The sequence below is a fragment of the Pseudopipra pipra genome, chromosome 1, assembly GCF_036250125.1.
Source record: "Pseudopipra pipra isolate bDixPip1 chromosome 1, bDixPip1.hap1, whole genome shotgun sequence".
Taxonomy (NCBI): Eukaryota; Metazoa; Chordata; class Aves; order Passeriformes; family Pipridae; genus Pseudopipra; species Pseudopipra pipra.
In genome coordinates this window covers 73,747,925-73,760,447 of record NC_087549.1, presented here as the reverse complement: position 1 = coordinate 73,760,447, position 12,523 = coordinate 73,747,925, and the positions used below count along the sequence as shown (strand labels likewise).

Below are 12,523 nucleotides of genomic sequence, written 5' to 3'. Positions count from 1 at the left end.
ACTAATGTGAGAGACCCCATTTCTACTAAATGTACCTATAGCTTCATTACTGCATCTGTAGTCTGTTTTAGTTATACTGATACATTAGCAGTTCAACAGATGAATACTGTGTCTTCATGAGGTCTTTGCTAACAATTCCAAATTGCAGGAAAAAAAGCAAATACTGCATTATATCCTTACCCTTTCATGGATAAATTGTCTTTGAAGTTTTCTTTTACCTTCTGTCCTTCTCCTGACCATTGACATCTGTGAAGTTAGTTTATGGTTCCACTGAGCCTTAGATACTGACCAGGATTTTGTTATTAAATATAAATGATTTTATTCTATGGTGCACAATACAACAATGTGAAATAATGATACATATCCTCAGTATTTTTGTTTTGCCACAGATTAATTATTTTAATTGCTCCGTGTAGAGTTTTCATGGTGATGACTTAAGAAGTGTTTGAACACTGAAGTAATTATGGAATATATGAACATTGCACATAAGTGGTTTTGATATTCGTTGGAAGAGTTGTTTTCAAAAGGCACTACCACTTTTACAAGATTAATATTTATTGAGCTAAAGGATTTACATCTATACTTCTTATTTAACCTTAATAACAGAATATATCATGAGGTTCCATTTTGATTTTGTTTCTCTTAATACTTTAATGTACATTTCTAAACATAAGAGTCTTTGTATTTTCACCATGTTGTTCTCCTAACTGTATATAAAGGCATGCAAAACCAAGCAGTCTATCAGATCATACCGTGGGGACAAATTTGTTCATGAGTTTCAGGCAATGTTATAGCACAAGTAAAGAAGCAAAAAAATAGTAGCAAATAAATGTGAATTGCTTCATGGACAATGAAAACAGGATAATGTCTAATTGCAATTCGCTCTGGCTACTCTTGTCAGAATCTTGTTCTGTTTTAGACACAAAATGAAAAACAAAGTGGAAAAGAAAAACTACTTTTTTATGAATCTGATTTGATACCTTTTGACATTGGTAGACAGACTCATTAATTTCAGTGGGTGTTGGATCAGGGCATAGATCTAGAAGCCTAAACTTACTTTTCCAAAAATAGATTGTAGTCTTATTTCTTCATTATGGCCTAATTTAAAGTCCCTGGAATCAGACTATTAACAAAATATTATCCTATCTCAGAAAATAATGCAGATAAAACTAAAATTCCACTCAACACTCACGTAGCACTTTTCCTCTTCAAAGCACTTTAGCAGCACTGATTAATCATAACATTAATTAAACGACTATATTTTTTAAAAAATTCAAACTTCCAAAAGCTCTGTTCTCTGCAGGGAGCAGGGAAGAGGATAGCAAGGGACTAAAACCAGCTCCAGTAATCAGAAAGCTTAGCCTGCAGCAATTAAACTGAGGAATTACTTCCCTTGCAGAATCTTTTTTACCTTGGGCTAGTGGAAAGATGAAAGGAAAGATGGCAGTGCAGTCTAAACAAGAAATAAATCTGTCGGTGTCTAAAGGAGCTGCTGGTTAATTGGACATGTTTGCACTACCTGAGTCAATAGGTAGGCTAACAACTCCTTTCCATGCCTTTTCTAGTTTGTATACCTGGTAGGAAATGTAATCAAAATTAATTAGAAAGGAAATTATTTGAGTTATTGCACACATGGACTACATCCATTCTGGGTATAAAACCCAAACATACAAGAACAAATTTCTTAGTCCAACAACAATAAAGCCTGAGTTTGTCATTTTTGTTCCCAGACAACCTTCCAGGGCTAAGACTGCAGAGAGACAGGCAAAGCCACCACTCAAATCCCTTTTTCTGGCCAAGTGAGTAGGAAAAACAGAAGAGCAGTAATATATGATAGTTTGTCTTAAAAAATGCTGAGTTCCTTTACTGCTGAGGGTGACAAATAGAAGCTTATTGGTGGAGATTTTTCTCCTTCTGTGGACCCAGCAGTTTTTTGGCATATCAGGTCAGCAGCTAATTAGGCAAGTCAAGCTGAACTTTAACTGCCTCATTTTTATAGTCCCAGCGTGGGTGAGACAGTCACAAATTAATGCTTACACCTTTTTCCAGATTCATCTTCAAAAACCAGGTTGCAAGTCAGAGAACACACCCTGACTTGGGCTGCCTGTCTTTCATGTTTGGTTTGCTTCTCCAGCATGGGAGAGGGAGGATAAACATTGCTCAGCTGATATATGGATGAACATTCAAAATAGAAGCCATCCACTATGCTGGGTGAGAGGTGCTGTTAAGAAACACAAAATCCGTTTGGCCATGGTACACATAAATCCATTTCTGTAGTACTTTTCTGACTGTTCTGCTGCAATCATATAGCCCCCCAAAGGAGAGCTAGTTTCTCCAGAAATCCACATAGCAGGCAGCATGCATCCCATGACAATTGCCAAAAAGAGAGCAGCAAAGATGGAAGAGGCAGAGGTGTACAACAGGGTCTCAATACATCGCTCTATTTTTGGCATTAGCTCCAACAGAACCAACTGAAGTGCTTCTGCATGCAAAGTGCAGACATGAATCTAGCCTTTAAAGTACATGTTGGGACATGAATTAGCAGGTTGTGGTCAGCTAAAGAGCCCTGGAATTTGTTCAGTCTTTAGTTTTTAAGATAACTGCTGTTATAAAGTCTGAGTATCTGCAGTCTTGCTGTGTGAGAGACACGCAGAATATGAAGGGGTTCCACTGAGAGAGGAGTAAAATTAGTGTTAGAAATAACAGCAGATTAAATAGTTGCCTGTGGAATTGAGATACACAAGAGAGACAGTAGCATAAGAGCAACAGCTTTTAAACATACTGGTATTTTTGAGTCTAAAATCTATGCTTGTAAACTAGCTAAAATTTCCTTTTGTTCAGAACGGTAAAAAGCAGGGGTGTGACTAAAGCAGGATCTAGCTGAGCATCAAACTGAACATGTTTAAAACGGTATGAGGAGAGAGTGGAAAAGCCTGGCAAACAAGGCAGATGCAGAAATTTACAAGACATGGCAAAGGACAGTGAAAATTTCACAGTTAAGACCCAAAGGTCTGAGAGGATACAGCTCAAGGAAGAAAAATTATTAGTTGTGTAATAGAGGAGAGAGGGAGTAGCCCTGAGAAGGTGAGTTGAAAACAAGAAAAATAATCAGCCAGAGGGAGGCAGGAAATATATTAAATGGAAAAGTTATGTTTCTGGAAGCAGAAAAGCTGAAGGAGGAAGGTAACTGGGTTAAAATGCTGCTACAGGAATGAAAATCTATGAAGGATCTGAGAAAGCATCTTGCTGAAAAGCGGTGATTGCATTGCACCTGGTTGTGATTTCAGGTTCAAAATACCAAAATGCTTCTCTTTTTCTTTGTCCAATGCCAATAGCTTCTATACATACTGCTCTTTCATCCTTATTACGGCTGTGCCCATTGTCATTCCTTGTTCTCCTCATGCCATACCTTTCTTTCTGCAAAATATAGAACCAACATCTTTAATCTTTCTCAATAGATAAAGACTTCTATATTGGTTCCCTTTTAGATATTTGATTCTTTTACAAGCAAATCTCAATTGGCATTGCCACACAGTTATTGGTGTTTCACATACTTTCATCACTCATTGGAAGTTTGAGGGTTTCTTCCCTAAATTTGTAAAAGATGACTATTCCTGCTCCCTGTAGAGCTTTATATGCCACACTACTGATAGCTGAATTTATTCTTGATAAAAAAAGATTTTTAAAAAAGAAAACCAATGACTGGCACATCACATACAATACATCAGGGAAGATACTGTTCCTCTTTGTCGTGGTCCATACCAAATACCAATCTTTTATCTTGAAATCTTGCTACCTGTCATTAGAGGTGGTGAAAAACTGAAAAGAGTGTATCATTTATCTGAAGTGAAGAGGGAATCTGAGACCTCCACCTGATTCTTTGTTCTATCTCAGCAGCCATGAGCAAAGTTCATGTCTATCCTTGGGGGCACAGGAGGGCATGTGTGTGTAATGGTTTTTATTCATGCCGTCTTTTCAAAAAATAATTTATCTCCACAAAGTCTTAAAATTTAAATTCAAGTAAACCTGTAAGGAAATGAAATCTGGCATTGTTCTCTAGCTTAAAGTACTCATTATCCCAACTTAAATGACAGGCTATGCTTAATGTGAAGCAGCTAAAGCAGTGGCTCCAGGCCATGAGCTTTGAGTTGCTTACTGAAACCAGTTTAAGTTAATCCATCACTCTTTCACCTTATCAATGATTAAGCTGAGGTGAGAGTATTTTTGGATAGGAATAACTGAAGTACTATAGTCAATTACCATTATGTAGTGAAATGCCTTCATATGCATTTGCTCTGAAGTGCCAGAGATTTCAAATGTTTGTGCATGTCACTACCATAAGAAGTAAAAGGACTTGGGTACCAAAAAAAACATTTTTGGCCAAACATATCTATGTGCCTAGAGATAAGCATTAAACTTTAAAGACCATAGGGTCTCCTACCTTGTTTACATCTGCTTTTCCAGAAGGCTGTGTGTTTTCCATAGGCCTACTAACTCTGTGTAGGTATCTCAGGTATCCAAGAGAATTTGAAAATTTATTAGCTCCCTCTGTACACAAAAATTTCCCCCTACATGACTGAAAATGGTTTAATCTTTCTTTTTACACCTAAATCCCAAACTGATACAGAGTCCCCTGTTCTCTCATACTTGCTAAAAGTAGTGGGGCTCATGCTTTTCAGGGCACACTTTTTAGTCCTGCTGCTCCAGTTTTTTTCCGCTTTGGTCTTCCAATAACAATTCATAATTCAATAACAATACCCCCTCAAGTGTTTTCAGTGGCAAAAAAAAATCTCTCCTTGAAAAGTAACAAAACTTTTATTAGACTATCAGTTGAATACAGTGACTCATGATCAAAATTTGTTCCATACAAATTAAGTAGACAGTTTTGGCATATTTATTAAATAATGATTGAAAGTAAGAATAAAAGCTCTTCCAGTCATACTCTTTCCATAAAGTCTGTGAAATGCTGAAATTGAATGGTAATAAAAACACAAGGATGGTAAAAGTGCCCGAAACCACATATGTCTAAGTCTAACGCATATTAGCACAAAAAGAAGGAAATTCCCATATATTGTGACATACAAGCACCAGTAGATCTGGCATAGGATATCTGTATCTTTACAATAAAGTATGGTGACATTTTGCCATTTTTATATTATCTAGCTACATATGTGAATTAATGGATATCTTAAAGGGGGAAAAATGGTGAACTATTACTTTTGTAGAACAAGCTCTACTTCTAGGACAGGGTTCTTAGTTTGAATTAGTAACTTCTTGAGGTTTCTTGTTTTTTCAATAGGTCAGTTTTCCTAGTCTTGTTCCCTCAAACTAGGAACCATGTCACAACTATTTAATAAATTTGCCGGTGTGTCAAAGTAATTTTTCAGAGATGACTGAAAATGGAAATGAAGTCAATGAGGTTACAACAGCAGTGAATTTGTCTCAAGGCAATAGTAGGGAAATATTTCCAGAAATAGAACCTTATCTGTGATGCTTTTACTCTGGTTAAATCTACCAGAAGAATAGTTTGCTCTACTGTTTGGCTCTGAAGGCAGAGTTTCTCTTAGACCAGCTATCAGTTTGATCCTATGAAGTAAAAAGTTTCCTGAATTAAGTAATGGAGGCAGGTATTAAGGTGCTAATGAGACTTTATCATGCAAAGGAAAAGACATTAAATCTTCATTGTTGAAATAATAAGCAAATACTTAAGTGCATGGTGTTAGATGAATCACCCTCTTAATATGAAAGCAATGGAAGTCCCGGCTGAGAAAAATAATTTTTAAATGTGTAGTATCAGAAAAATGCTGTCCCAAGCACCCACAGGGAAAACCCTTTCCTTTTATGGCTATGTAATGTCTTTCTTTCTTCCTTTAGGAGTGAAATTGAACAAAAAAATATGATTTTTTTTCTTGTCAACCTGTTGACTATGTTTAATCGTATTATGTAAATCCTCTTTAAAAGCTTCAAATAATTTTTGAGTCTTATAATGTGTGATGTTGTTCAGATAAAAAATCAATCTGTTTGTAGATCAAAGTAGTTATGTGTGAACCCTAATGAAAATTAACAGTGCTGTTCATTTTAAATATAATCCTAACACACATCCACCTCTCTTCCCAGGACCCTCATCAGTTCTCACTTTTTCCATTCAGGGAAGCTTCTTCTGCTGCAAGCTGAATTGCTCCGCCTTTCTACTAGTAGTGCTAGATAATACTTTGCTGACATTACAAGACTAGTTTCCATTACACATTTCAGTCTGCTTTCAGAAGAGGTTCTTAACATTGAAAAAAATAATTCTAAATGCAAATGCTCTACAGAATCTAACACAGACTAATGCAAAAGTCAAGGATCACATGTGTTGTCAGCTGTGTTGGGCCAATGCAACAATACCTGTGGCATTACTTGACATTTATGCCACTCTAAAGTAGAGCAAGGTTTCTTCTATAGCTAATGCTAGAAAACATGACTCTTCTTCATGTCTGTAGTAAAGAAGTAGTAACATAACTGAGTTAAGAGAAGTTAACTGTAACTGATGGTTTTTTTCTGTGAATGTAGTACAATAATTTATTACCTAACTATATGTATAGTTTTAGAAAACATGGTTAGAATGCAAACAAGTTACTGTGGAATGGTTTTTGAAGTATAAATAGTCCTTCACTTTCAATTTCCATGACTTAACTCTATATTAAAGCAAATTTACTGCTTTTTCAATATAAGTTTATAAGTTTCGAATGAAATTAAATTAATGCCACATTATTTTATGGCTAAGGCAGGGGATTTTCTCATCCCAGATGTATTTTCAAATAGCGAACACAGTGTTCAAAGTACTCAAACCACAGAAAATATGCTAACAGTTACACTTGTTAATAGATTTTAAGACCATGTAAACAGTGGCTTAGATCAACTCTGTTGCCCAGCCACTTCCCTCTTATTCCATCTGGTGTGCCACCTTTTTCTGGTAAACCCCTGGAAGGACATTTTGAGCCTGTCTGACATTTTGATACCTGTCTGAGTTGTGGTCAGTTGCTTTTACCCATGTGTGTGAGTATAGCTTTGTTGGAGGTGGCAGTTCTGTCTTCTGCTGCCTTTTGGGGACAGGGCACGGAGGAGGAAGCCTGTCACCCCCACAGGCAGCTCCTGGCAGGACTTGGGGCCTGGCACTGTCATTACAGGTTCTGATGGGGGGGGCCTACAAACTAGACACCACCTTGCATAGCTGCAACTGCTGAAATACACTCATTAGATTTTAGGTCTACAAAATATGTACTGTCAGTCTTCTGGCACTTGCTATCCAAAGGCTAAATTTCATGCAATTCTTAAGGGGGGGGAAAAAACCAACAAAACAAAAAAAAAACCCCAAACCAACCAAAAAAACCCCAACCAGACCCACTCAGAATATATTTTAAACATAATATAATATAGTTTAAATACACAGATGATTAAGAATTGAATAGTAGTATTGAGCTGGAATTACTACAACTGCTCAGAATAAGGAATGCTGTACTGTCCCACTGTTACATATCTATAAAAAATCTGTTTTGTTGGAAGTATCTATTAGTGATTTGGTCTTCTCATGCCTAATGAAGGGTGTACCTGGCAGATATGTTAGAACTGCTGAGCATTAGCATATCCAGAATGCTTATACTGTGCTTGATTGTGTTTGTTTTAGTTTTCCTACTGATATTTCCCTGATAGCTCCAAAGCTTTTAGTTATTGTAAGAAGCATGTATATTGGTATGAATACTATTGCCTGGAATACTAGGCCAGTTCCAGCAAAGAGATCTGCTTGGAGCAGCCATTCCAGATTTCCTTATACCCTGTGCTCAGGGTTGCAATCTTTGGCTGCTAATGGAATGATCATTGTGATCTGGTTCCATCGGAGGACTGAGGTGATGAGATGCTCTGTTGCAATTTAAGTGAGGTGTGAAAGCAAAAAGGAACATTGGTCTGTTCTGGATGTGTGCCCAGAGTAAAGCAGAAAGTCTCACTGATCTGATTTATCTACTTGTACTTACTCTTGATCAGTGGCAGGCACTGTGCTAGAAGAGTAAAAGCCACATCAAATAATAGTTTATTTTATTTTTTTATATACATCTTAATTTGATATATGTTGTAAATTGAAGTAATCACTGTAAGTGATAAACAGCTATTAATGTGTTCATGTTACACAGAACCAACAGATGCAGATGTAGATAACATATCACACCATTGTAGACCAGTGTTTCTTAAATGTACAGGGGAAAACAAACCATTTCTGAAAGAGAGAGTGGTGCTAATAGTACTACATCTGATATTAATAGTATTGCTTAAAATTCTGATGCAAATAAATTAACTATTAAGTTCAAAGAAATAAAAATGAGGACAGAATTTGTATTGCAGCACACTGGCAAGATTCAAATGCTACTGCACGCATTTTGTTGGGAATGTTATGTTTTTGATAATCAGGAATGTTTTTACATGATATGGAGTGAGTATTCTCTAAGACCTCACCTTACTACAAAATCTGTTTGATAATCTTTACGTTTAACAATTCAGTACAGAGATTTTAGTTTTATCTGTATTATGAATATTCTGTGTGAATGCTACTGACTGTAGTTCTACCACAGCAGGCAAAATTGTGAGACATAAAAATGGTTCAATGTCTGATAGCTAAAAGATGTGACTTTCTTCTTACCTTTGCTTTCAAATATGGACACAAACAACTTTTATGAATTCAGAAATAAGATTTTTAGTAAGTACTCATAAACTAATTGATCAGAACATTTTTAAGTTATCAAAAAAATCTGATTAATTTATCATATTATATACAACAATTATACCTGATTATTTCATTCACAAAATGGGATGTAGATTAGATTACTAATTCTATTTATATTTCCCAATTTTCCTGTCCTTTTCATCCTTCATGGTACACTCATGGTGATTGCTGTATGCAAATTCCTGGCACAGCTGCACTGAAGGTGATTCACAGTTTTCTCACTGGCCTAAGTAATAACTTCATCAGGCCTGCACTATCTCAGGTCTTCTCTTCATCACATTGGAGTGAGCAGCCATTTACCATAACAGTGATCCTCTAGAACTGATGTGAGGCTTCTTGTGTATCTGTGCTGGTGCTAGCCTTGCCCTACATTTATATGTATTTACATTTACATTTTCTCAGAAGCTGATTTTGTATTATTTTCACAAGTACTACACGACTTTCAGGGGAAATTTTAAAAAAAAAAATCTGTTCATTGAAACATGAAAAAATTATAATAATCTTAGAATCATCTAGGTTGGAAAAGACCTTTAATATTATTGAGTCCAAATGTAATTGGCAGAATTTCTTTTTCATGAAATGTTCAATGTGACCATTTTAAAAAAATTCCTTTCATTTTAGGAGATTTTAAGTTCTGGAGGTTAGTGTTTTCTTAAGTAACTCCTTACTAAATACCAGACTGGAATAGATGTCAGAAAGGCTCCTTTTCTGTTCAGTACAACTAAAGATGTGTGGAAAAGGTGATGTCCTTGCTGAACAATATAGTCTAAGAAACACTAATAAATCCAGTTAAATTACTGCACACAGCATAGAATTAACCTTAAACTGGTCCTTCAGAGAAGATTTTTTCACAAATAACAACGTTGTTGGATTTGCATTTACTCTTGAGGTTTTAACAATTGATACACATTTAATTTATAGTAACAAGTTGTGAATTGTTTGGTGGGAGATGAAGACTTGCCAGATTTGGTTATCAGGTTATCTTTACACATATACTTGCCTTTACTATCATAGTTTCATTCTCTTAAGGGCATGATATAGCCATATCCGAAGTCTCCAACTGATGCAGCATGGAAGTATTAGAGTCCATAATGTGTGAAATGGTTGAACATACAATCATATAAATGTGGTTTACTCCAAAGTAATATGAGTATTCAATTAGATTACATGCAATGGTGCAAATGGTGCTAATAGTCTTGCGTGTTTCCCCTGTACTTCTTCTCCATCACCCTTTATTGCTGTATCTTCTGAATTCTCCCTTCATTTTCTTTCAACAAAGGCAAGTATGCCATGAGGGATCTGGTCCACCGACTGCCAGGCGCTAACAACAGCAACAGCTCGGCAAGCAAGGCCATGTCTGATGACACCGTTACTGCCATTTGCTGCACTCTGCATGAAGTCATCACTAAAAACATGGAGAATGCCAAGGCCTTACGAGACGCAGGCGGCATTGAGAAACTGGTTGGCATATCTAAGAGTAAAGGAGACAAGTATGTTTTGCAAATCACCTTGCACCTTTTTAACCTCTCCAGTAGTTATTACTAGTCCTGAATGTGTTTGCCTTCTCTGTGCAATCGTGAGTTGAATTCTTTAGTTTCACCAGAAGTCATATGCCCAGTGTGAAAGGTGACAAGAAACAGACAATGCCAGTACCAAAAGTCTCCCTCTGCTTTGGTTTGTTTTTGACGTACCATCAACAGTGCGGGGAGTGCACTCCATGTGCATTTTAAGGAAGAGTAATTATCTACAGTAACCACTACCTCTGAGCAATTCCAGAAGATCCTGATAAACATTAGGGACAAGAGTAGTTGGATTGTACCCTGCAGAAGGGGTGACTGCTCCTCTTGCTCTAGGAGTGAAGAATGTAAAGTCACTGTCCCTCTTCACAGCAGCCTTTCCCCTGCCACCAGCTTGCTGGTAAGGCAGGGCACAGTAGAAAAGCAGATCCATGGGTTTTCCTAACTACTTGTTTCCAAGAGAGCTTAGGCTGCTTTGTGAGGCAAAAAAAGTCTTGCACACAACTGTGACATTTTCAGAACAGCTATGGTTTCATCTTGTCTGTTTGCCTATGTACACACTCTTCATGAAGAGTTCACTCTTTATCCTTCTTTTGCCTAAAACAGATAGCCTGGTTCTCATATTTGTCAACCTGATGAAGTATAGTGCAATGGGACTATGGCAGTTTGAAAACAAAAAGCCTTCACTGTAGTGTACAAAACCCATCAGTCCACCTGCTTGAAGCTGTCATCACACAGCCTACTGCAGCATCAGAGCTCTAAAAGAGCCCCACAAAGCCAGGCACAACCCGAAGGAAAGATTTATGCACCCTACATTTGGTATGAGAACTTATGCTCGCCTATGTGATTGGAGCATTGCCAATATAATTTAATCACATTTCTTTTCCTCTATTGTCACCCTTTTCCTTTCATACCAAATTCATTATTGAAACATTCTTACATTCTAATTATAAGGGGTAAAAAGTAGTAGCATGACCAAGTATGTGATTCCCGTTGTGGAAACTCCCCATACTCTGCCAATTTATTTACAATTGCATTTTGTTATTATTAAATCTATTTAAATTTATATTTTCTAGATCAAATTTACTGATATAGCAAGTAGGTTCATATCCATTTCACTTAAGCTAAATGTGTCTTTCCTCAGAATAATGCATTTGTCTACCTGTTCATTATCTGATAGAGATTATTAATGCCTGTTGAGTTTGAAATTTTCAAAGTATCATGGGCAGTTTTAGGAGGATCCAAGGGTATAATTCCCTGTTTAAATACTCCTCATAACTGTGAGGAGAAATACATCTATTTCTAATTAATATATTTAGCCCAGGTAATACTGAGTAATTCCAAAATGCCCTTCCAAATCATGATATGTATCCTTCCTCTCAAGTACTTTGAGATGCAGTCATGTGTTATAATTGTAGCAGGCTACACAGTTCTAGAAAAGAAAACCTGTCAACATACAGTGCTATAAATGCCCATCTTAAGTAAAAGTTCCATTTTTCAGCTTTCAGAAATGTTAGTACTGTGCGCTGTTGGTTTGGTTTGGTTTCTTACATGTAATTGATTGTTTAAAAATCAAAATTGCTGGTTGTTGGATAAAGTTCTGGCATGCTCACTTTGATACAGTAGAACACTTCAGTATGAATTCATCTTGTCCAGTAAAAAGCACGTGCTTCTACAAGTGCAGGATACGAGACTGACCATGCACCCTGGTACATATCAGTGCCAGGAGTGTGAGGCTGGCCCCACTAGCCTTTGGAATATGCCCAGGGCTTGAACGCTTTCCCTGTATGACCACACAAAAGAACTTATGTTCATAAGGTCATGTTGGCCAAGCCCATATCAGCTTTGCATAGTTCCTCTCTCTCCTCAGTACTCATGCGGTGGTTGGCACAGTTATTTTCCTCGTTACTCCATGCTACCAGCACCCCACCAGCCAGTACAGCTGGAAGTATAATAAAAACAATTATGCTTGAAAGGGTTTATCAAAGTCCTGTTTATTCACCAATTACCCACCTACAGCTGTACTCTGGGTGAAAAGTGGAATAAAAGTGGGGAAAAAAAGCACCAAATAAATTACTAGGAAAATACTATATAAGTTAATTGAATCAGTTGTGTCATGAACATTGCTTTACCAGTTTGACTGTCAGCCTACCAGTGATCCTTCTCAGAATTCACAGAATGAACCAAAGTGTGACCCCCTGAGAAGACTTCTGCCCAAAGCAGTAACTTATGTTGCTGGTTTTCTGATTTC

General features: G+C 36.9%; 1 protein-coding gene across 12 annotated transcripts in view; it reads left to right on the top strand.

Moving 5' to 3' along the window:
• Positions 1 to 12,523, top strand: part of CTNND2 (catenin delta 2) — a 632,676-nt gene that overhangs the window by 583,757 nt on the left and 36,396 nt on the right. For all 12 annotated transcript variants that reach the window (XR_010432020.1, XM_064661566.1, XM_064661477.1 and 9 more), the window contains one exon: positions 10,035 to 10,245. Coding sequence is in view for 11 of the 12 variants with exons in the window: in XM_064661566.1 (XP_064517636.1) it covers positions 10,035 to 10,245 (211 nt within the window). In the remaining variant the exon portion in view is untranslated. The remainder of the gene's footprint in view (positions 1 to 10,034; positions 10,246 to 12,523) is intronic.